Source organism: Rana temporaria, chromosome 4, assembly GCF_905171775.1.
Source record: "Rana temporaria chromosome 4, aRanTem1.1, whole genome shotgun sequence".
Taxonomy (NCBI): Eukaryota; Metazoa; Chordata; class Amphibia; order Anura; family Ranidae; genus Rana; species Rana temporaria.
This window is the reverse complement of record NC_053492.1, coordinates 440,215,272-440,241,581: the sequence shown is the minus strand read 5'-3', so window position 1 is coordinate 440,241,581 and position 26,310 is coordinate 440,215,272. Positions and strand designations below refer to the sequence as shown.

At 45.7% G+C, this 26,310-nt stretch overlaps 1 protein-coding gene across 1 annotated transcript in view; it reads right to left on the bottom strand.

The window, feature by feature from the left end:
- The window catches only part of PRPH2 (peripherin 2), a 30,430-nt gene extending 4,365 nt beyond the window's left edge, over nucleotides 1-26,065 (bottom strand). Inside the window, exons 1-2 of the mRNA XM_040351503.1 lie at nucleotides 25,208-26,065; nucleotides 3,389-3,635 (exon numbers count right to left, since the gene is read on the bottom strand). Coding sequence (XP_040207437.1) covers nucleotides 3,389-3,635; nucleotides 25,208-25,788 — 828 coding nt within the window. The 5' untranslated portion in view covers nucleotides 25,789-26,065. The remainder of the gene's footprint in view (nucleotides 1-3,388; nucleotides 3,636-25,207) is intronic.
- Nucleotides 26,066-26,310: the final 245 nt, after the last annotated feature.

Sequence of the window (26,310 nt, the reverse complement as noted above, 5' to 3'; positions counted from 1 at the left end):
CTAGTCGGATCAAGCACCAAAGTGAAATATTTCTATAGATCACCTGCACATGCACAATGGGCAAAGTGAATGGGACTTTTATATTGTCTTGTAATTTTTTGTTAAAAAAAAATACTTTGTTCACATTTTTTATGGAATAGTAAGAACTTTATATGGTATCTACATTTGTTTATCACACGGAATGGTGTTCAGCTAGTGCCAGTGACGTCACTAGGGTTGGTGTCACCCGGTGCGGTGACACCAACCCTAGTGGTGGTATAGTGGCAGGTTGGTGTAGTGGGGTGGTATAGGACAGGTTAAGGTGGTATAGGGCATGTTGGGGTGGTACAGGGCAGGTTGGGGTGGTATTGGGCAAGTTAGGGTGGTACAGGGCAGGTTGGGGTGGTATAGGGCAAGTTAGGGTGGTACAGGGCAGGTTGGGGTGGTATAGTGCAAGTTAGGGTGGCATAGGGCAAGTTGGGATGGCATGGGAAAGGTTGGGGTGGTACAGGGCAAGTTAGGGTGGCATTGGGCAGGTTGGGGTGGTATAGGGCAAGTTATGGTGGCATAGGGCAGATTGGGGTGGTACAGGGCAAGTTAGGGTGGCACAGGGCAAGTTGGGGTGGCATGGGAAAGTTTGGGGTGGTACAGGGCAGGCTGTGGTGGCACAGGGCAGGCTGGGATGGTACAGGGCTGTTTGGGGTGGTACAGGGTAGGCTGGGTGATACAGGGCAGGCTGGGGTGACACAGAGCAGGCTGGGGTGGTACAGGGCAGGCTGGGATTGCACAGGGCAGGCTGGGCATGTCAGCTAAAAAAAAACCGGGATGGTGTCACCCCCCTAGCGGGTGTCACCCGGTGCGGACCGCACCCCCGCACCCCCCTAGCAACGCCTCTGGCTAGTGCGGTTGATTACTGAATATCTTTGTTGCATTCACACCAGTACACATTATAACCGTGGCTGTGATTTTTCAAAGACCATTTGTTTAGAACATAAACTTTTACAACACAATTCACTTATAGCCTAGGCACTGAACCAAAACATATTTTTTTCTTGCATTTATAGGGAAGACCAAAAGTAGAATTCTATAGGTGGCGTTCTAAAAATGCAGTCTTCTTGTCTGATGCCTATGAAGTGGGTAACCCTCTAGCTTCAGTTTTCTTTTTGGAATAATGCTGTGATTTGTAGATCCCTGTATCTTTACCTCTGCTACCATTCTGCATAAATAAAGTAAATAACATTTTGATGCCGCGTACACACGACCGTTTTTCATGACGTGAAATTTTTTTTTTTTTTAAATGGTCATTAAAAACGATCGTGTGTGGCCATTTTTCTCCATGTGAAAAATGGCCATTAAAAATTTAGAACATGCTCTAAATTTTCTCGTCGTTTTTCACGTCGTGAAAAACAGTCGTGTGTGGGCTTTAACGACGTGAAAAAAAAGCGCATGCTCAGAAGCAAGTTATGAGACGGGAGCGCTCGTTCTGGTAAAACTAGCGTTTGTAATGGAGATAGCACATTCGTCACGCTGTAACAGACTGAAAAGCACGAAGACTGAAAAGCGCGAATCGTTTCTCACCAAACTTTTACTAACACAAAATCAGCAAAAGCAGCCCAAAGTGGCGCCATCTGACTGGAACTTCCCCTTTATAGTGGCGTTGTATGTGTTGTACGTCACCGCGCTTTGCTAGAGCATTTTTTTTTCACGATTGTGTGTATGCAAGGCAAGCTTGACAAGAATCGCATCGAAAACAAATTTGTTTTTTCTAGTACATTAAAAATGGTTGTGTGTACGCGGCTTAATAGAAGGTATGTCACCACCTTGCATTAGAAGTTGGCTGTGCATTTTCAAGTTGATTTGGTTTGGACTGAACCTTTAAAGGTGTGTTTCTTAGAAAATACTAGCGACAAACTCACATGACTTCATGTTGACCACATTTTGTATTGATTAGTTCCAATGGAGTGTGCACTGTTTTATTTAACTAATCCTAATACAGTGGAATCTCGGATTGCGAGTAACGCGGTTAACGAGCGTTTCGCAATACGAGCACTGTATTTTTAAAAATCCTAACTCGGTTTGTGAGTGTTGTCTCGCAAAACAAGCAGGATTCAGACCAATGTGGTGTGCAGTACCGCGTTTGGCCTGAGGTGGGGGGGGCCTCCGGAGCCAAACGGCGCCGATCTCAGCCGATCGGCACCGTTTGGAAATGCTCGGAAAGACACGGAAATACTCCATTCCCGAGCCTTTCCGAGGTTTGCCAAGGTCAGCCGAGCTGTCCTCGGGCCTTTCCGGTTGTTTCCGAGGCTCTCCAGTGCCCCATTGGCGCATGCCATTGAAGTCAATGTGGAACAAATTATTTTCGTTTCCATTGACTTCAATGGGGAAACTCACTTTGATATGCAAGTACTTTGGATTACGAGCATTCTCCTGTAACGGATTATGCTCGTAATCCAAGGTTCCACTGTAATTGATATAAATAAAGAAGATCCTTTCTAATCAAAGATCATTTTAAAAAAAAAAACAGCACACCCAGGCCGCGTACACACGGTCGGTCCAAACCGATGAAAACGGACTGAAGTTCAGTTTCATCGGTCCAAACCGACCGTGTGTATGGCCCATCGGACGTTTGTCCTTCAGTTTTAGAACTTGCTTTAAAATCGAACCGATGGACGGCTGACCGATAGGTCAAAACCGATGTTTAGTACACAAAAGCATCGGTTCAAAACCCGCGCATGCTCAGAATCAAGTCGACACATGCTTGGAAGCATTGAACTTAGTTTTTTTCAGCACGTCGTTGTGTTTTACGTCACCGCGTTCTGACACGATTCCACGCTTCCTCCTGTCTCTATCCTCCTCTCCCTGCAGCTTTCAGAGCAGGGCTGATAGAAGTAGTGATGCGGCTGTCACTATTCCTTGCAAGATACCCTTCCCTACGATACATGCTGCGTCCAGGGCAGCCGGCCCTTCTGCCCAACCCCGTCCTGGCTCTGTGTCTACTGTATATTGGATAGAATTTATCACCTTCATATATTAAAGGAGACCTGAAGCACTCTGTAGAAGACCCAAGCACATGCTCTGGGTGCCAGAGTCTAGCAACACTCCTGCATGACAGTACCCACCTTTTCTACAAAGCTTCCAAAGGTTTTCTTGCAACCAATCTCCCTGCCCCTACGCCAAATTATTCCGAAGAATAATGTTAATATATTGCATATTCCAGTACATGAGGAGCATAAAAAAGCAAATTCTCGTGATTTCAGACCAAGGTCAAAGATTTACTTAACTTGTAGTTTTGCAACAGCTGGAGGTCCGCTAATTGCATATCAGTGACTTAAAGGAATATCCTGCAAAGAACAAGGAAAGAAAAAATAGCAAACAAGGAGATTCTGTTTTTGAGTTCCATTATTATTACCTCCATGATCCAGACGAGGAGCACAAGGGCCCCCATTGAACTTATCATACTGGTGTAGTAAGTGAGAAGAGCTTCCCTGCAGCCCCGAGTCCACAAGTTGAGCTCCTCCGTCTGGTGGTCATAGCTGTAGTGGGCGGAGTTATTGGTCATCTGAAGCTGGATGCACGGCCTGGGAGAGTTGGGGTTGCAGCAGCTGAAAGGGACGCCATCAATCAAGAATTTTCCATCCACATTACTTTTAATCCGGCTGCATTGAAAAAATGTGAAGGTTAAATGATTAGTCAGAAGCCATGCCTAAATATTGTGTAATATAACCACTATTCACCAACACTAGGATCGATAAGACAGCTGCTGTATTCAAACATCCAAACTGAGGCCCAGATTCACAAAGGACATACGACGGCGTATCTCTGAGTTGTGCCGTCGTATCTATGCGCCTGATTCTTAGAATCAGTTACGCATAGATTTCTATTAGATCCGACCGTCTCTTACGCCGTCGGATCGTAACTGCATATTTACGCTGGCCGCTAGGGGCGTGTACGCTGATTTACGCCTGAAAAAATGTAAATCAGCTAGATACGCGAATTCACGAACGTACGCCCGGCCGACGCAGTACAGATACGCCGTTTACGTTAGGCTTTTCCCGGCGTAAAGTTACCCCTGCTATATGGTGGCGTACATGCGGCGTACCAATGTTAAGTATGGTCGTCGTTCCCGCGTCAAATTTTGAATATTTTACGTCGTTTGCGTAAGTCGTCCGTGAATGGGGCTGGACGTAATTTACGTTCACGTCAAAACCAATACGTCCTTGCGGCGTATTTGGAGCAATGCACACTGGGATATGTCCACAGACGGCGCATGAGCCGTTCGTGAAAAACGTCAATCACTTTGGGTCATGGTTATTTTACATAACACACGCCCCTCTTTTCCACATTTGAATTAGGCGGGCTTACGCCGGCCTATTTACGCTACGCCGCCGCAACTTACGGAGCAAGTGCTTTGAGAATACATCACTTGCCCGTCTAAGTTGCGGAGGCGTAACGTAAATCGTATACGTTACGCCCGCGCAAAGATAAGCGGATCTACGAGTTAGTGCCCAAAAAATATTAATTATCATATATACAGCGCTAAAATGTGCCTTATTCACAACCAATAAATATCATACAACATCAAATATATTAAAGAGCCCATGCATTGATAAAGTGTCCAGAATATAACTGCTCTGTGCTGTGAAGATATCCTCCAATAATATCATTCCATTTTTTATTGTCTCCTGTGCTTATCAACCGTGATTCTCCACCACCATACCAGAGAACTCACCTGAGTACCATGACCACCCATTTGTATGGTAGGTCATTGAGTGCTTATGTCTCCACAGTGGATAAAACCTTCCAGGGTCACTTCCACTCTTAACGTAGAACTACTGTATATGAAAATGTGTCTTTGTTTTTATTTTAGACAGCTTAAGGGAGAGTTATAACTCTGATTTTGTCCACCATCTGTGTCCCATTATGGAGATTTTTCCCTTCACTTCCTGTCCCATAGTCAAACAGGAAGTGAGAGGAAATCCCTGCAAATGAACCACTTGCCAACTGCCTCCTGTAGATATACGTTGGCAGAATGGCTTGTGTGGGCAAAGCAACGTACCTGTACGTTACTTTGAAAATCCTGCAGAGCGGGCGCGTGTGTGGGCGTGCGCACACACCGCAAGCTTCATGACCGTGCCCGCGGGACCCGTGGAGTCGAAGTCCACCGGTGTCCCACGATCGTGTCATGGAGCTCCAGAACTGGGAGATGCCTTTGTAAACAAGGCATTTCCCTGTTCTGCCTAGTGACAGGACAGTGATCTACTGCTCCCTGTGATCCGGAGCAGTGTTCACTGTCGTGTCACTCGTAGCCCAGCCCCCCCCCCCCCACAGTTAGAATCACTCCCTAGGACACACTTAACCCCTTCCCTGCCAGTGTCATTTACACAGTAATCAGTGCAGTAATCAGTGCACAGTAATCATAGCACTGATCGCTGTATAAATGTCAATGGTCTCAAAATAGTGTCAAAAGTGTCCGATGTGTCTGCCATAATGTCGCAGTCACGATAAAAATCGCAGATCGCCGCCATTATTAGTAAAAAAAAATATATATTTATAATAAAAATGCCATAAAACTATCCCTTATTTTGTAGACGCTATAACATTTGCGCAAACCAATCAATATTCGCTTATTGCGATTTTTTACCAAAAATATGTAGAAGAATACATATTGGCTTAAAGGGGTTGTAAAGGTACAATTTTGTTTCCTAAATAGCTTCCTTTACCTTAGTGCAGTCCTCCTTCACTTACCTCATCCTTCCATTTTGCTTTTAAATGTCCTTATTTCTTCTGAGAAATCCTCACTTCCTGTTCTTCTGTCTGTAACTCCACACAGTAATGCAAGGCTTTCCCCCTGGTGTGGAGTGTCGTGCTCGCCCCCTCCCTTGGACTACTGGAGAGTCAGGATGCTCTCTACGTTGCAGATAGAGAAAGGAGCTGTGTGTTAGTGGGTGTCATGACTCTCCTGTAGTACAAGGGAGGGGGTCGAGCACGACACTCCACACCAGGGAGAAATCCTCTCATTACTGTGTGGAGTTACAGACAGAAGAACAGGAAGTGAGGATTTCTCAGAAGAAATAAGGACATTTAAAAGTTTACAAAAACTTTAATTAACACTAAGGCCTCGTACACACAACCGCTTTCCTCGACAAAATCCATTAAGAAACTTGGTGGCAGAGCTTTTTTTGCCGAGGAAAACGGCCGTGTGTATGTTTTTCGTCGAGAAAGCTGTCGTGGATCTCGACGAGAAAAAAAGAGAACAGCTCTCTTTTTTCTCGTCGGGAGTCTCAATTTCCTCGTTGTGTTTCTCGTCGGGCTGGTTTACGACGAGAAACACGTTTGTGTGTATGCTTAGAAACCCGCGCATGCTCAGAATAAAGTATTAGACGGGAGCGCACCTTCGGTAAAAGTAGCGTTCATAATGGAGATTCGGCACATTCGTCACGCTGTAACAGACTAAAAAGCGCAAATTGTCTCTCACCAAACTTTTACTAACACGCAGTAACATGAGATTAGTAAAAGCAGCCCCAAGGGTGGCGCCAGTGGAATGGATCTTCCCCTTTATAGTGCCGTCGTACGTGTTGTACGTCACCGTGTTTGAGAACGACAAGATTTTGTCTTGACAGTGTGTACGCAAAGAAAGCTTGTCAGGATTCTCGACAAGCCTGACAAGGAACTCGTCAAGGAAAACAACGTTTCATTTACGCCGAGATTCTCGGTCGTGTGTACGAGGCCTAAGAGGTTTGTCCTTCCCCCACCCTGAGATTGGACAGTGAAAGAAAAGCAACAGACTGATAAGCTCGGCATGGAAAGGAGTTTGGGACCTTATATGAAGCATGCGGCCGAATTGAACAACATGAACAGAAAGTGACTGGTGGGTATATAGTGGTAGATAACCCAATCACATAGTGTTATTGAATGTACACATACCTCCCAACCGTCCCTGATTTCGCGTTAATGTCCAGCAATTCGCGGCTATTGTACCGCGATTCCCCCCCCCCCGATTACCGCCATTCGTGGTAAATCCTGCGGTCCCGCTTTTCGCGATAAATCCCGCAACCCCCCCCCCCCCCCCCGCTCAACAACTCCGATCCACCACGAAATCATTCTGAAGTTGACAAGTTGGGAGGTATGTGTACATAGTAACATAACATGAACCAGTAGCATGATTATAAGGTTTATTTGGCATAACAATCACATAATAATAAATATAAGTAGGTATCATGAAAAGTACATGACATTAAAGCGGATGTGCCACTAAAAAAACATATTAAAAGCCAGCAGCTACAAATACTGCAGCTGCTGACTTTTAATATAAGGACACTTACCTGTCCTGGAGTCCAGCGGTGATCGCAGCAGATGACGAGCCGATCGCTCGTCACCCTGCTGCTCCCCCCTCCATCCACGGTGAGGGAACCAGGAAGTGAAGTGCTCCGGCTTCACTGCCCGGTTCCCTACGGCGCATGCGCGAGTCGCGCTGCGCCCGCCGATTGGCTCCCGCTGTGTGCTGGGAGCCAAGTGTTCCCAGCATACAACGGGGGACGGACAGGAAACGAGGAAAAAACCCGTCTTTTGCCCGTATCGTAGGGCCGGAAGTGGGTGCAGATACCTGTCTGTAGACAGGTATCTGCACCCCCCTCCCCCCTGAAAGGTGTCAAATGTGACACCGGAGGGGGGAGGGTGCCGATCAGCGGGACTCCACTTTAGAGTGGAGATCCGCTTTAACAGCATGATAACATGGAAGAGGGAAGCCACCAGTCCAAATTCTATGCTCACGTATTATAACAGGTTCAAAGACAACTTGGTAGAGGCCAATAAAATCAATAGCATAATAAACATGTTGTCGAATAATGCTCTTGAATAAAATTCGTACTCTAGGCATCTATATAGCTCGACGCGTTTCATGGATAACTTCAATCTTCAGGAGCAGATGCAATAATCCATAAAAGATCCATAAAAGAAGGGGAATTTGGAAAAAGAGGGGCTTAGGAAGAGAAGTGGTAGATATACATAAAATGGTGATATGAATATATAACTCATAGACAACTTACAATTGAGCTGTGGTTGTATGTGACAGCGCAATAGGCCAAGACCAACTGGGGAATGTTTTACATTGCGTTGCGTTGGTGGAGTCTAAAGAGGAAGGGGTGTGGTTTACAGGTGACAGGGCGGGTCTTAATCAGGAAGGGTGTGGCCTTGACAGGAAGGGGTGGGTCATGTTTAAATTTAGGAGGGTGCACAAGTTTATTCAGGCCTAGGGCAGCACAAAACCGTTGCTTATATGTGACACTTGACTCTCTTGCTGATAAGTCATGTTCATGGTAAATGAAGCAATGTAATGGGAGGAAATACAAATCTTTTATACATAATGTCACATTCTCTCAGCCTTACCCTGTGCAGAGGTATTCCAGGCTGGAGGACAACAATCCAAGAACCAGCAGGCTGAGAGTGACCATCAAAAATCAACTAAGCAGTTAACCCTTTACACACACAAGGCAACCACCACCAAGTGCTTAATCTGCTGTTGGCACCAATAAAAAATTATCTGTATCATTCGCTGCCACATCCAGAGGGCAATGTAACAGCATTTACACTATGGTAGCTTCTTCATTGAGGCAGAGTTCTTACTTTTAAGGCAGAATATTCAGAAATTCAACTATGATTTTTAAATAAAAACAGTGTGAGAAATATTTACAGAAAAGATATTACAAAGTAGACACACTTTAGCTAGGGATAGACTCATACAATTTAGAATTCTACACAGAATTTATCTCACTCCTGCATGATTACACAGCATATATCCCTCCATCTCTGTGGCATGCTGGCGATGCTCAGCAGATCCAGGGGATTGTATCCATATTTTCTGGCTTTGTCCTCATATTCAAATGTTTTGTGCAGCTATATTATCATTTATTGGCTCAGTAACTACTATCCAGATACCTCAGTCAGTGGAGGTCTGTCTGCAGGGTCTGGTGGATCCCCTATCCCGCCGCAGAGCCCCAAGAACCCTGCTTGGACTACTTTTATTTTAATGCGAAGAAGCTTATTGTGCTTCAGTCAGTGGAAAACTACATCTGCTCCCACTTAAAGCGGGGGTTCACCCAAAAAAAAAATTCTAACATAACATTCAGCCGGGTTGTGATAATGACATTATGCTGACCTTTTTAATTTTATTGCCGTACATACCGTTTTATCTATATTTTCACCGCAGCTTCCGTGTATGTAATCTGCGGGACTGGGCGTTCCTACTCACATGCTAATTGATTGACATGCTTCCGACCGGCGCATACAGCGCGTCACGAGTTACCAAAAGAAGCCGAACGTCGGTGCGCAGGCGCCGTATAGAGCCGACTCTCAGTCCGGCTTCTTTCGGCAACTTGTGAAGAGCTGTATGCGCCGGTCGGAAGCATGTCAATCAATTAACATGTGAATAGGAACGCCCAGTCCCGCAGATTACATACCCGGAAGCCGCGGTGAAAATATAGATAAAACGGTATGTACGGCAAGTAAATAAAAAAGGTCAGCATAATGTCATTCTCACAACTCGGCTCAATGTAATGTTAGAATTTTTTTTTGGGGTGAACCCCCGCTTTAAAGGGGTTGTAAAGGTACAATTTTTTTCCCTTAATAGCTTCCTTTACCTTAGTGCAGTCCTCCTTCACTTACCTCATCCTTTGATTTTGCTTTTAAATGTCCTTATTTCTTCTGAGAAATCCTCACTTCCTGTTCTTCTGTCTGTAACTCCACACAGTAATGCAAGGCTTCCTCCCTGGTGTGGAGTGTCGTGCTCGCACCTCCCTTGGACGACAGGAGAGTCAGGACGCCCACTAACACACAGCTCCTTTCTCTATCTGCAATGTAGAGAGCGTTCTGACTCTCCTGTAGTCCAAGGGAGGGGGAGAGCACAACACTCCACACCAGGGAGAAAGCCTTGCATTACTGTGTGGAGTTACAGACAGAAGAACAGAAAGTGAGGATTTCTCAGAAGGACATTTAAAAGCAAAATGGAAGGATGAGGTAAGTGAAGGAGGACTGCACTAAGGTAAAGGAAGTTATCTAGGAAAAAAAAATTGTACCTTTACAACCCCTTTAATCACAGTGCAAACAATTATTTAACTCCCAGTTACCTTTGTAGAAAGCCACATACCAATCAAGGGGTTGCCCTAAAAAATTCCATAAAGTGTGGCATATTTGGATTGAGGCCCCCTCTACCAATGCAGACCAAGGACCTCTGGGTTAAACAGATCAATCCCTTGTGTCTTAAACTATTGTTAGAGCATCCACTATGGATCATATAGGTTTTCAATTTATGGAGTGGAGAACTTTATTCTCCATCTGGTACATACCTCATCCGCTTTACGTTACGCCTCCGCAACTTAGACGGGCAAGTGCTGTCTCAAAGCACTTGCTCCATAAGTTGCGGCGGCGTAGCGTAAATCAGCCGGCGTAAGCCCGCCTAATTCAAATTTGGATCAGGGGGGCGTGTTTTATGTAAATCTACTGTGACCCGAGGTGATTGATGTTTTTGCCGAACGGCGAATGCGCCGTCCGTGGAATTTCCCAGTGTGCATTGCTCCAAAGTACGCCCCAAGGACGTCATTGGTTTCGACGTGAACGTAAATGACGTCCAGCCCCATTCACGGACGACTTACGCAAACGACGTAACTTTTTCAAATTTCGGCGCGGGAGCGACGGCCATACTTAACATTGGTACGCCGCACTTATGCCTCATATAGCAGGGGCAACTATACGCTGGGAAAAGCCTAACGTAAACGTCGTAACTTTACTGCGTCGGTCGGGCGTACGTTCGTGAATTTGCGTATCTAGATAATTTGCATACTCGACGCAGAATTCGACGGAAGCGCCACGTAGCGGTCAGAAAAAATATGCAGTTACGATCCGACGGTGTAAGAGACTGACGCCTGTCGGATCTAATGGATATCTATGCGTAACTGATTCTAAGAATCAGGCGCATAGATACGACGGCCCAGATTAGGACTTACGATGGCGTACATGGCGTTGCGCCGTCGTAAGCCCTTTGAGAATCTGGGCCTGAGTGAGCGAATCATGCCGTTTGGTTAGAATCCTAAGTGATGATTGGAGTGTACTACTGGTTTAGTGTCAGTTCGGGCACTAGTGTTTTGTTTTTTCATGTATATGTTTCGAGCCTGGGTAAGCCCAAATAGGCTCTGTTTTTGTACCAAAAGCTTCTTTAAAAAAAAAAAAAAAAAAACGTATAAAAAAAAAAAGCAGGCACACGCAACATACACAAGATACAATAAATTGGTTTAAGATTGCTGTTCATTCTATGATCCCTGGCTCTATGGCGTCCCAGAAAAGGACCCCTCTCCATTTCTTTTTGTCTGCAGCACGTCAGCTCATCCCTTTATATTGTAAGACTGAAACTACACCGCCATTATCCTTGTGGGTTTCTACTGTGAATGACATAATGCTAATGAACCTTGATAATGACACTTTCAACAAGTACATGGTCTTATGGTGTGTTTGGATCCACTTTTCTCCCTCGCAGCTATGCTCTCGACCCCGGCAGGGTCATCCCAAGCCATCCATCCGGATTTCCTGTGTTGTGGGTTTGAGACATTGTTCTCCCCGTTATCTCGCTTATTAGTTTGCCTCTTCTTTATGTTAAATAATTTTAATTTGGCACGTCTCGATCTCCCAGATCCTACCACATTCCAGCTCCCTTCCCATTCCTACTCTCCCCCTTCCTCCTCTTTCTCTCCCCTTCCGTTTTCCTCCCCTCCCTTTTGGTTTCTCTCTTCTTATCTTTCCTTTTTCTTTAGATTTTTAGTACAACATGACCAAATGTTTATTTGGTGTATTGATATCATATACCAGGTAGATTGTAGATTGACCACTTTGCTGGACTTGATAACGGTCCATGCTATATTTTTGATTTATATGCCTTTCACATTTTGTTCTTTTGCCAGTTGGACGATGGACTGTATCAAAATGTTTATATTCCACCTGGTTCTCTAATGTGACACTACCCACCGTTTCTATGATGGACTATTAGTCTGGATAAGTCATGCTATCCATTGAGCTGACTTGTTGTTTTACTTCATTACTGTTGTGTCTTGTGTGTCGGGTTTTAAAGTGAAAAAACATTTAAAGTAGAACTATGGGCAAAACTTTTATTTTTTCGTTTTGGATAGAGCACGAAGGATTATTACCCCTGTCACATTTTTTTCCGCTATTTATGTCCTATTGCGGAGATTTCCCTTCACTTCCTGTCCCATAGCCAAACAGAAAGTGAGGGAAAATCCCTGAAAATTAAGGGAATTCCTTGGGGACCCCCAGGTCACCAGAACTAGTGTCCCCATTGGAAGATTTCCCCTCTATTACTGTTTTCGGGAAACCCCATAATGTGGGATTTTCTTTTACTTACACTTTCAATTATAATGGTACACAGGACTAATAGAGAGGTTGAATCTCCCTAATGGGGACACAGAAAGCAATAAAAACTGATTCTAATTCATCTACACTCTATCCAAAATTGAAAAAAAAAATTGCCTTTAGTTATACTTTAAAGTGGAGCTTTACTCTGAAAATTGCTTTGAAGGCCATTATAACAGAGTGTTTTTTTTTTCTTGGGGGGGGGGGTGTATTTCTTTTATTTTTTAACTTTTTCTAGTCAGTCCCACCTCCATGTTTCAGCAGCTCTGTGGGATAAACTTGTCACATATCCCAGTAGGAGCCAATTCACAGATTGGCTGGGCTGCCTGAACTCGGAAGAGGCAGTCAACTCAAGAGAACCAAGATGATGGCGTGGAACAACGGCCGTCACACCTGAATTGCTGCAGGACGAGGCTGGATTCACTGGGCAGGTGAGTACCCAGTAAATCAGGTAAGGAAGGGGAGGAGTCAAGTTGCTCTTTAACTGCTTGCCGACCAGCCGCCACAGTTATACGGCGGCAGGTCGGCTCTGCTGGGCGAGATCACGTAGCTATACGTCATCTCTCCCAGCAGCCAATAGGGGCTCGTCCCTGATCCTGGCGCAAATGCCTGGCGGGCGCGATTGCCGCCGGGCACCCGCGATCGCTCGTTACAGAGCGAGGACCGGGAGCTGTGTGCGACGCAGTGCCGAATCGCAAAAAGTGGCCTGGGCTTTGACCAGCAATATGGTCCGGGGGTTAACTGGTTAAAAAGGCAGAAGGTCTTAACTACTAGCCGACCGCGCACCGTCATTATACGGCGGCAGGTCGGCTCTCCTGGGCGAGAGCCCGTAGCTATACGTCCGCTCTTCGCCAAATTCTGGCCTGCTGGAGGCTTTGTAACCGATCACAGGGTGCGCCTCTCCACCGACTCGGTCGATCGACTGACCTTCATAAAAATGAATCTGGCTTGGATCACCACCAGCTACCAAGCACCTGATGCTGATGTAAGTGAATATTTTTTTTTGAAATGTCAGATCCCTTGGAGACTGCCTATGCTGATGCTGAGTGACTATCCTGTAATGCTGAGTGACTATCCTTTTCCTCCTCAATGATCATGCTGATAGCTTGTAAGAACATTTTTGGTTCTGGGCACCGCCACCAGTGGCTAAGGCCCAATTTTTCTGCCCCTGTTTAACAGGGGCGTGTAATTACAATTTTTGATGCAATACTTTGCAGCGGGCTCATTCCTGCGCTCCAACTAGAGTATCTGTGAGGGGTTGCAGTGTTGTGGCACCAGTGGCTAAGGCCCAATTTTTCTGCCCCTGTTTAACAGGGCGTGTAATTACAATTTTTGATGCAATACATTTTGCAGCGGGCTCATTCCTGCACTCCAACTAGAGTATCTGTGAGGGGTTGCAGTGTTGTGGCACCAGCACCAGTGCCTAAGGCCCAATTTTTCTGCCCCTGTTTAACAGGGGTGTGTAATTACAATTTTTGATGCAATACTTTGCAGCGGGCTTATTCCTGCGCTCTAACTAGAGTATCTGTGAGGGGTTGCAGTGTTGTGGCACCAGCACCACCACCACCACCAACAAAGGCCCAATTTTTCTGCCCCTGTTCAACAGGGGCATTTAATTACAATTCTTGATCTAATATTTCACAGCAGAGCTCATTCCTGTGCCCACCAAGAGTAAATGTGAGGGCTTACAGAGTTGTGGCACCAGCACCACCACCACCACCACCAACAAAGGCCCAATTTTTCTGCCCCTGTTCAACAGGAGCATGTAATTACAATTCTTGATCTAATATTTCACAGCAGGGCCCATTCCTGTGCCCACCAAGAGTAACTGTGAGGGCTTACAGAGTTGTGGCACCAGCACCACCATCACCAACAAAGGCCCAATTTTTCTGCCCCTTTTCAACAAGGGCATGTAATTACAATTCTTGATATAATATTTCACAGCAGGGCCCATTCCTGCACCCACCAAGAGTAACTGTGAGGACTTACAGTGTTGTGGCACCAGCACCAAAGGCCCATTTTTTCTACCACTGTTCAACAATGGCAAGTAATTAGAGTTCTTGATATAATAGTTCACACAGCAGGGCGTTCCAGCGCTCGCCGCCCACCAAGACTAACTGTGAGGGCTTACAGTGTTGTGGCAACACCAACACCTAGGGCCCAAATGTATGCAGATTATATACGGCAGGCCCCTACTTTCAAACATCCAACTAACAAAAACGACTCCTACTTGCAAACGGAAGGAGACAACAGGAAGTGAGAGGAAATCTACCCCTAGGAAGGGAAATTCCCTTCTGTAAGAGGTGCCTCTTGTCCACTGATGCTTTATCACCAATAATTGTTTCGGTAAAAAAAAAAAAAACATTTTAAAAAAATAATTTGTCATTGGGACAGAAAGTGAATTGCAATCTTCTGAACAGATGCACACAGACAGCAAAACAAATGTTACAGGGGTGATAACCCTTCTCTATGTTTTCAGAAAAGCTTAAAAATTGATTTTATGGCTGGAGCTACACTTTAAAAAAGTACCAGTTCACAATTACAAACAGATTCTACTTAACAACAAACCTACAGTCCCTGTCTTGTTTGCACCGCCTGTATACTGCTGTTCAAAGTATATAGGGCCAAAGGGGCTGGTAATGACGTGAGGGATGGGGGGCGGGGAAACCCATGCTATTTTTCTTAATGATTTTCATCCATATTGCAGGGATCAGACATTACATTAAAGACGCAAGCAGTTTTAAATTACTTTTTTCTTACTGTATCGTAATCTCATTTTGTGCAGGGACAGTTCTAAACACGTGCCACTTCACAGGCATACTATAGACACCCAGCAGGTACGATATTTAAAGGAATTTTTCAATTTTTGTTTTTCACTTTAAGCATCATTAAAATCACTGCTCCAGAAAAAACAACCGTTTTTAAAACTTTTTTTTCCATTGATACATGTTCCCTGGGGCATGACCCGGGTTCTCGAACCCGTTTTCCGACAATAACTTGCATATTAGGCTTTAAAATGAGCACTTTTGAATTCGAACGTTCGAGTCCCATTGACGTCAATGGGGTTCTAAATGTTCGCGCGAACGTTCGGTCCGTTCGAAGGTTCTGGTGCGAACCGAATGGGGGGGGGGGGGGGGTGTTCGGCTCATCCCAATTCTGTAGGCAAAACTGAAGGCAGAAAGATCCACAAACAAAGAACAACAGAAGATAGCTGCAGTTAGAGCCTGACAAAGCATCAGAAAGGAGGAAACCCAGTCTTTGGATGTCCATGGGTTCCACACAGGCAGTCATTGCCAATAAAGGATTCTCAACAAAATATAAAAAATTAACATTTTATTTCTGATTATATTAATTTGTCCAATTACAGTTGAGCCCCTAAAAATGTGAGGGTATAAAAATGGTTGCAGTTCCTAAAATTTGTACTTGTACTAGTCTATCATGAATGCTGCTGCCAGACTCATCTACTTTACAAACCGCTCAGTGTCTGCCACCCCTCTCCGCCAATCCCTCCACTGGTTTCCGATTAGGGTTGCCACCTTTCCTTCAAGTCAAATCCAAACACTTTAGCGGCGCCCAGCAATCTATTTTTATAATATGAACTATACATATATATTGCAATTAAATAACATTTGTAATCATATGAAGTTAACCGATTAAGGACCGCCTCACGCCGATATACGTCGGCAGAGCGGCACGGCTGGGCATAAGCACGTACAGGTACGTTGCCCTTTAAGAGCCCAGCCGTGGGTCGCGCGCGCGCCTCCGGCGGCGCATCGCGGTCCTGAGCTCCGTGACCGCGAACCCGTTCGCCGCTGGTGTCCCACAATCGGGTCACAGAGCTGAAGAACGGGGAGAGGTAAGTGTAAACAAACCTCTCCCCGTGCTTCCTAGTGAGCTACCATAGGGAACGACGATCAGGGATGTCACACGCCAAGCCACGCCCCCCTTCAGTAAGAAACACACATTAGGTCCCACTTAACCCCTTAACGCCCTCTCCAGGTTAACCCCTTTACTGCCAGTGTCATTTTCACAGTAACCAGTGCATTTTTATAGAACTGATCACTGTAAAAATGACAATGGTCCCAAAAATGTGTCAAAAGTGTCCGATGTGTCCGTCATAATGTCGCAGTCTTGATAAAAATCGTCGATCGCCGCCATAACTAGTAAAAAAATATATATATTAATAAAAATGCCATAAAATTATCCCCTATTTTGTAGACGCTATAACCGATCAATAAACGGTTATTGCGTATCGGCCTAAACTGAGGAAAATAATTTTTTTTAATATATTTTTTGGGGATATTTATTATAGCAAAAAGTAAAAAATATTGAATTTTTTTTTAAATTGTTGCTCTGTTTTTGTTTATAGAGCAAAAAATAAAAACTGCAGAGGTGAGCAAATACCACCAAAGGAAACCTCTATTTGTGGGGAAAAAAGGACGCCAATTTTGTTTGGGAGCTACGTCGCACTTTGTCAGTTAAAGCGACACAGTGCCGAATCGCAAAAAGGGCCTGGTCTTTTAGAAACAAAATGGTCCGGGGCTTAAGTGGTTAATCACAAGAGTCCCCCTTTACATCAGAGTCCCTAGCATTCCCCTTTTACATCTGAACTCGCAGAGTTCCCTTTCACTGTAAGGGGGGACTCTGCAGATTCTGATGTGAGGGAGAACTCTGGGGACTGACATAAGGGATGCTCTGGGAACCCTGATTTAAGGGGGACACTGAGAACTCTGATGTACGGAGAGGACTCTGATGTAAGGGGGTACACTGTGGCCTCTGGTGTAAAGGGGAACTCTGATGTAAGGGGTGCTCTGAGAAAACTGTATTACCTTAGTGTACTCAGAGGCAGGAGAGAAGAAGGGGTCAGACTTCAGTCACAGACAATGGTGGGTGGATAGTGAGCTCACTCACCCCTTGGCAGTCAGCACCTCTCATTCAGATGTAGCTGAGGCTGCTGGAGTGTGGGCAGACACAGAGTTGTAGGGGTGGGAGGAAGAGGAGCAGATCAAGCTCTTTCTCCTATCCGGTCTATGTGGGGGAGGGGTAATTGTTAGTGCTGGCTTTGGGCAGTGTGAAAGAGAGTGTAACAGAAAATCTCGACTTACACAACTGTAGCCAGCAACCCTGCTGGGAAGCCATAGTCTGGTCTGAATAATGTGTCCGGGTTTCAGGCGCTCTGAAACCTGAACGCATGATTCCAAACCCGAACTGTCCGGGTGAATCCTGGACAGGTGGCAACCCTACTTCGGATCACCCTGCAAATTAAATTCAAAATACTAACAACAACATACAAAGCCATCCACAACTCTACCATGAGCTACATCATCGATCTTGTCTCTAAATATCACCCAACCCGTCCTCTCTTCTCCTCTCAAGACCTCCTTGCTCTCTAGCTCCCTTGTCTCCTCCTCCCATTTTCATCTCCAGGGCTTCTACAGAGCCTCTCCCATTCTCTGGAACTCTCTACCTCAATCTGTATGGCTATTTCCTACTCTGGCTGTCTTCAGGCGATACCTGAAAACTCATCTCTTTAGGGAAGCCTAACACGCCTCCAACTAATCGTTTATCACATCCACCAGGTCATTCCCCAGTTTTAACCCTTTGTACCACTTGTCCCACCCTATTAGATTGTAAGCTCTTCTTGTATTGTAACTGTATTGTCTCCCTTTTATATTGTAAAGCCCTGCATAAACTGTTGGCGCTATAGAAATCCTCTATAAAAATAATAATCATTTTAAGTGGCTTAGTAAATGATGCCTGAACTGTTTTATTTTTTATTGCAAGCTGTGTAAGAACCTGCATTTGACTGGTATCAGCCTCGGTCAATCACTCCAGGGCTGGAGTGTGAGAGGAAGAAGCCGTACATGGAACCAATCAGTTCATGTGCTGACACGAAGCATGCAGATAGAAGGAGATATCAGTGTGATGAGATGAGCTCTTTATTGTGCTCCTTCTCCTTTCACTGTCCGGTCACAGGCCGAGGTTCCAGGATGACCTGGACTTACAGGAAGTAGATCCAATGATGCTGGCACTCCTCGCCCCCTTACATTCCACATTTGGCATTTAATTTTTTGAGGGGGGGGGTTGGGGCTTCGGTAGGACTGGGACTTCCTGTCCCACTTCCTACTTCCACCTATGGGATGTCTAGGCGACTTCTCCTCTGCCCCTAGGTGGCCCCTCCATCTAGGCGATCTCCTGGGACATGTGACAGTCTCAGGAGATCGCCTGTCCACTCCGGGAATGCAGCGTGACCCACGCATGTGCAGTGCGTGCCGAAAGCTGTCACGGCCGGGTGCCCAGAGTGGCAATGGAGGCGCTGAGGAGAGGACCGGGGATAGGAGCGACGCTCTGGGCGGCCACATCGCTGGACCATGGAACAGGTAAGTCACTTTTTGTAGCCGCTGACTTTTAATAAACAAAAAAAGGCTGGAACTCCACTTTAAAGTGTGTAGGTGCAAACAGATGAATAAGATGAAAGTGGAAGCAGGGACGCTAGCTGCGCTCCACTGGGTGGAAGTGACGTAGGACGCTGGACCACACCGGTGATACGTCATTGGTTCAAATCATTTGGTGGAGGGGGGATTATGGTGTGGGGTTGTTTTTCAGGGGTTGGGCTTGGCCCCTTAATTCCAGTGAAGGGAACTCTTTAGGCGTCAGCATACCAAGACTTTTTGGACACTTTCATGCTTCCATGCTTTGTGGGAACAGTTTGTGGATGGCCCCTTCCTGTTCCAACATGACTGCGCACCAGTGCACAAAGCAAGGTCCATAAAGACATGGATGAGCGAGTTTAGGGTGGGGGAACTTGACCTGCACAGAGTCCTGACCTCAACCCGATAGAACACCTTTGGGATGAATTAGAGCGGAGAGTGCAAGCCAGGCCTTCTCTTCCAACATCAGTGGCTGATCTCACAAATGCGCTTCTGGAAGAATGGTCACACATTCCCATAGACACACTCCTAAACCTTGTGGGCAGCCTTCCCAAAAGAGTTGAAGCTGTTAAAGCTGCAAAGGGTGGGCCAACTCAATTTTGAACCTCTACAGACTAAGATTGGGATGCCATTAAAGTTCATGTGTGTGTAAAGGCAGGTGTCCCAATACATTTGACAATATAGTGTACTTCCCTTATTGAGCCCTAAGACCAGTCCTCGTGCAGGGATGGACTGGCCATTGGGACTACAGGGAGTTTCCCGGTGGGCCGATGGCTCAGTGGGCCGATGGCTCAGTGGACCGCCACCCCCTTTGCTCCTCTGTCTCTCCCTCCCCGCAGCGCTCACCTCCTCTCCCTCCCCGCAGCGCTTACCCGGGGGGACAAAGAAGCAGGGGGAGGACAGAGGAGCATGGGGGAGGGGACAGACAGCTGACTCAACAGCTATGGCCTGGGAGCTTCTCACTTCTGCCTAATCTTGTCCCATAAGGGGGGGCACCAAACTGATTCTTTGCCCTGGGTGAAATGTCTAGCTTTCCCACTGGTACTGCCTATCAGAGTATCAGTACCAGCCATTCTACTCTAATAAAGTAGAACGGCTAGTGGCTAGTGAAGGGGGAGAGGGGGCTTGGGTGGCCGGGGGGTGCGGGAGTTGTCCGGCCACCATGGGAGAGACCTGTCAAAGTGGGCCAGTCTGGATGAAGTCCAGGGCCAAATTTTTGTCCCAGTCCAGCCTTGTCCTCGTGTAATATACATTCAAGTTTTGAGCCTAACTTCATGCAATGGTTTAACTCAGTGTTTCTCAATTCCAGTCCTCAGGCCCCCCCAACAGGTCAGGTTTTCAGGATTTCCATTATTTTGCACAGGTGATTTGATCAGTTTCACTGCCTTAGTAATCACCACAGCCTTTTCATCTGAGGGAAATCCTGAAAACCTGACCTGTTGGGGGGGCCTGAGGACTGGAATTGAGAAACACTGGTTTAACTGGATAGGACTTGAATGTCCATATACACAAGTCTAAAGCTACCCATATAAGACTAGATGTCTCTCAAGACTGAAAGGCAAGAAGGCATTTGCCTGTCCCCTGTAGCGCCTGTCCCCTGTAACGCCTGTCCCCTGTAACGCATGTCCCCTGTAACGCATGTCCCCTGTAACGCCTGTCCCCTGTAACGCCTGTCCCCTGTAGCGCCTGTCCCCTGTAACGCTTGTCCCCTGTAACGCATGTGTGTAACGCCTGTCCCCTGTAACGCCTGTCCCCTGTAACGCCTGTCCCCTGTAACGCCTGTCCCCTGTAACGCCTGTCCCCTGTAGCGCCTGTCCCCTGTAACGCCTGTCCCCTGTAGCGCCTGTCCCCTGTAACGCCTGTCCCCTGTAACGCTTGTCCCCTGTAACGCATGTGTGTAACGCCTGTCCCCTGTAACGCCTGTCCCCTGTAACGCCTGTCCCCTGTAACGCCCGTCCCCTGTAACGCCTGTCCCCTGTAACGCCTGTCCCCTGTAACGCTTGTCCCCTGTAACGCATGTGTGTAACGCCCATCCCCTGTAACGCCCGTCCCCTGTAACGCCCGTCCCCTGTAACGCCTGTCCCCTGTAACGCCTGTCCCCTGTAACGCATGTCCCCTGTAACGCCTGTCCCCTGTAACGCCTGTCCCCTGTAACGCCTGTCCCCTGTAACGCCTGTCCCCTGTAACGCCTGTCCCCTGTAACGCCTGCCTGGCTCACACCACTCACTCTTTGATGGAAGTGTGGAACGTTCAATTAACACCTTTATGTTCTAATTAGGAGAAATAAAGTTCACACTGAGATTTCCCAACACGCTAAAAAATCCAAGTGAACAATAACAAGTTGTTCTGACTTTTGTAGCTGCACATTTTTGCCACCCCCCGTGTAGCACTCCAGGGCCCAGTCCTTATCCATGCATCTTATGTGATCAGATTGGGGTGAGATTGAGCCATTTATGGCCCATCCATAGGGGTTAATATACTCTCCATCTATTCTCTCAGCATGTAGCAACTCCTCCGCAGCACAATGCATTGTGTGTATTTACTGCCGGATTAATCCGCATATCCCACCCCTTAACCACGGATAATAATGAGCTAATCACCCAGCTCTGGACTATATATATCTCACAGCAGCATGTCCACTGCTTACACTGCACTTCTTAAACCGACTTTCACAAATATTGTCTAGGCAATCCCTTATTAGTATCTATAAGAGACAACACAAACGATATACCAAGGCGCTAAACCTTACTGGCCAGTAGTGACTGAAGTAGCCCCAATAGTCCTGCTGCTGTAGGGTAGAAGAAGTCAAAAGGTAACACACAGAACAAAGCGCAAGGACCTTGAGAGTATATATGGTGTCCCAATAAACAACCCAGATGATGGCGCTGATGTCTTTATAAATTCGTTGGCTGTGAGTGTCAATTGTGGACTAATTCCAATGCCACACATAATTCTCAACTTCATGCCCAAGCAATAAACACTCTTGGTGTTGAATTAACGTGCCAATCTTATACAGTGGGTGTAGAAAAGAGTCACGCCCTTTTAAAAGAATCAAATTTTGTTGCTCTGCAGCCTGAAATGAAGACAGGCACAGTTTTTGTTATCCAGCTGTATTCACTAGTGCAACTTATAACATCCAAATGAAAGATATAACACCAACATGTCAGAAAAAAAAATCAAAAACAGAATCACTGAGTTGGAAAAAGGATTACCCCCTTATGTCAGTATTTTGTTGAACCACCCTTTGCTTTAATTTCAGCTTTTAGTCTGTTGGGATATGTCTCTACTAACTTTGCACATCTAGGGCTAGATTCAGGTAGGGGGACGTAGGTTTATGCGGGCGTAGCGTATCCTATTTACGCTACGCCTCCGCAACTTAGACGGGCAAGTGCAGTATTCACAAAGCGTAAATCTGCCGGCGTAAGCGCGCCAAATTCAAATTGTCAGGAGGTGGGCGTGTTTTATGTAAATAAAACATGACCCCACGTAAATGACGTTTCTCACGAACGGCGCATGCGCCGGCCGTGAACGTATCCCAGTGCGCATGCTCCTAATCACGTCGCAAAAAGTCAATGCCCTATTCGCGAACGACTTATGCAAACAACGTCAAATTTTTAAAATTCGACGCGGGAACGACGTCCATACTTAACATTGGCTATGCCTCATATAGCAGGAGTAACGTTACGCCGGAAAAAGCCTTACGCAAACGACGTAAAAAAATCCGCCGGGCGCACGTACGTTTCTGAATCGGCGTATCCAGCTCATTTGCATGTTCTACTCTGAAATCGACGGCAGCGCCACCTAGCAGCCAGCGTAAATATGCACCCTAAGATACGACGGCGTGAGAGACTTACGCCAGTCGGATCTTAGCCTAATTTTGGCGTATCTTGCTTTCTGAATACAGAAAGAAGATACGCCGGCGCAGATTTAAATTTACGAGGCGTATCAATATATACGCCGGCGTAAATTCTTTCCCCTACTAGACTTTGCAATATTTGCCCACTCTTCTTTGCAGAACTTCTCATATTCAGTTAAATTTGATGGTGGCTGTTTGTGGAATGCAGTCTTCAAGACATTCCACAGATTTTCAATGGGGTTTAAGTCTGAGCTCCATACAAAGACATTCACATTTATGAATGTGGTGAAGCCTTCATAATGGTAGTCGTGGAAAGAAATGTAATGCTATGCTTAATTTGGACATGGCTTCACCCTGGATGCAGCCATTTGTGGATGATCATCCAGAGCAGGGGTCTCCAAACTTTCTAAACAAAGGGCCAGTTTACTCTTCTTCAGACTTTTGGGGGGCTTGGACTGTGGCCAGTGGGAGAAGAAAATGCCCAAGCATCAGTGGGAGGAATAGTGCCCCAAGAACCAGAAAAATGCAAGCAAAGAGCTGCACAGTTTGGATCTACAGCAAACTTTCTCAGCCTTTATACCCCAGAGCACTCCAAAAATAATTTCCACATTTCAGAGAACCCTTACTAAAACTACATTTTTTGAGAGAAGGGAGGGATTTTAAAGGTACCAAAAGATTATACAAAAGTTTTTTTATAATATAAATGTTATTTAAATATCAAGCAAGGTTTCTTTAAAATGACAATTAAATGTTCAGACAAAAGCATATCGTTTAGATATCATGTGCAACCACTTCTTACTCTACATGTTTCTCTCAAAGAGCTTCCTCAGGAGATTTCGAAAGTGTTGCATGAAGTATTACTAAAAATAGTTTATTGGGGTCAATAAGAAAAATTCCACCTACATTGGTTGCCAATAGGAATGATGCCATCCTTACAGACAACTAAAAAAAATCATGATCCTGGCTTTGCCAAGTGGCTTTGGACCTGGAACTATGCAGGCACCATCAGGTGGGAGGTCAATCAGCCACATCTCAAGAAACCCCTTGCAACCTTTGGAGGAACCCTATTGTTCCAAAGATCCCTGGTTGGAAATGACTGATCTCCAGGGTCCAAACTCACAACAATGCTGATAGCTCCATTTCCTATTCAGTCAGTGAATTCAATGAAAGGTGCCAAAGCTGCTGCTTTCCTACTACTGATTACTTAGCAATGGTGGAATGGGTTAATGATAGAGAAATTTGATTTGTTACTTAATTTATTTTACAACACTGTGATCTTGCTTCACCCATGACAGATACAGTCATCATTCAGGCTTGTATACCATCAATCAGTATGACCTTTTGATGAACAAATATCAAATTTTCTCCCTTTTGTTAACAAACTGCATTCAATTTTGAGAACTTTCTCCAAGTGGATAGAACTTAAAGGGGTTGTAAAGGATTTTTTTTTTTCATAATAAGCATCCTTTACCTGCAGACATTCCTCTTTTCACTTCCTCATTGTTCGTTTTTGCTCAGAAGTTGCTCTATTTCTTCTCTGTTCTGTTCACTTCCTGCTTGTCGGATTGTTACTCACCACCGTGATGGGAGGCTTTACTGCGGTGGTCAGTAACGTGCTCGCCCACTCCTGGGAACTACATCTGTGTGGCAGGACGCTCTCTACGTGTTAGGCCCCGTACACACGGTCAAACATGTCCGCGGAAACTGGTCCGCGGACCAGATTCCGCGGACATGTCCGACCGTGTGTACGGCCTAGCGGACAGGTTTCCAGCGGACAAAAGTTTCTTAGCAAGCTAAGAAACTTGTCCGCTGGAAACATGTCCGATGGTTAGTACACCTAATCGGACATGTCCGCTGGTTATGACGTGTAACCCGCGTCCCGAAATCCCGCGCATGCGTCGAATTGATTCGACACATGCGTGGAAGCATTGCACTTCCGTGTTTGAGAACGTCGGTGTCTTCTACGTCACCGCGTTCTCTGTCCACGGGGATTTTGGTCTGATGGTGTGTACACACATCAGACCAAAAGCTCCCAGGAGACATGTCCGATGAAAACGGTCCGCGGACCGTTTTCATCGGACATGTCTCCTCGTGTGTACGAGGCCTTAGAGACTCCAAGGAGGTGTGAATTACTGGGCGTGCCGCAATTCATACTGGGAAATGTAGTTCTTACATGAACGAACGATGCAAACCAGGAAGTGAATGAGAGAAGAGAAACTAGAATGCCGGAGGTGATTTAGATGAAGGAATTTAATAGGTATTTACTAGTTTTTTAACAGAATCATTACACTATTCTGTCTACCTTGCAGACATTAATTTTAGGCCAAAAAAAAATTCCTTTACAACTCCTTTAACAACTACTGAATTAGAGAAAATAATTTTAAAAAGGAGTTGTTTAAGAACAATTACAATAATTTATTCCGGTTGTGTCTAAGCATCTGGATGGCAAGTTTTGAGACTTAGAAAACCTTTAGCAGTTGGGGTGCTATTTGTGTTTTTATAGCATTTAGTAAAACTAAAATCTACTTACTCTTTCACCTCCTTAGAGCTGAAGTCCAGGTATCGGTTACTGACCCACTGGATCTCGAACCAATCCCGGAAGCCATTGTTCCCACAGCATTTAAATTCAATTTGGAGCAAGTCGATGGTCTTCTTCATGAAACATCTGCCTGGGGTGTCCGTGTCCTTGTAGTACCTCATGCCATTCTTTAATCCGTGTGCCAGAGTACTCTCCAAGGACCCCCTGGTCACAAGACACATCACAGCGATGAAGAAGGTGAAGATATTAAACAGCAGACAGATAATCACATAAGGTTTCAGCATAGGCTTCCACCTTGCAAATTTTGCAGGGTCCAGGGAATCGTAGCAGATTTTCCCAGCAAACGCATTGAGGGAACAAGCCAACACACCGATTAATATGAGAGAATTGGGCACAAAATGGCTTTCAACATTATCCATCACCTCGCTCCTCTTCCTGAGCTCGATTTTTAGGAATATTCCCATGGTGAAAAGGGCTATGCCAGCTAATACACAGCACCAATTCATCAGCCATAACCCCTGAGCCAACTTGACTCTTTTCCTCTGGTTAAATCTAATCTTCATCAGTGCCATGTTTGCAGCGGGCAGAGAGTGGATATCTTGGGAAATTCAATAGGTGGTTGTCAGAATCAAGGAAAGATGTTTGGGGCCTCCCCTCATTCCACGAGTGACTTCATTACTTGTGGTCCTTCCATGTTTGCCACCCTAACCTAAAGACGGAGGCGACGCAACGACTACTCTTTCCTGAGTTATTAATAGCTCCGTCATTAAAGGGTAATTGGCTGAAGGCAGCTACACCGATTGCTGGTGGCCCAGTCCCACCGAAGAAGAAGGAGCATGAAAGTTTCAGACGATTAAACCTACAAGTGCAAGACGTCACCTAAATACTTCTAATCCTCTTCATCCCATTTGCAAGAATCTCTGCCAGCTCTGATAATCAGCAGATATAATCCTCGTTTTACTGGCTACTGAATTTCTCCTTTCACGAAGCGAGATATCTTTATACCAGTTTTTATTAGCTGCCAATTACATTTTTTTGTTTTTGGATATGGTAGAAACAGAATTAAACCCCTATCAGGTTATATTTTGCTTCCT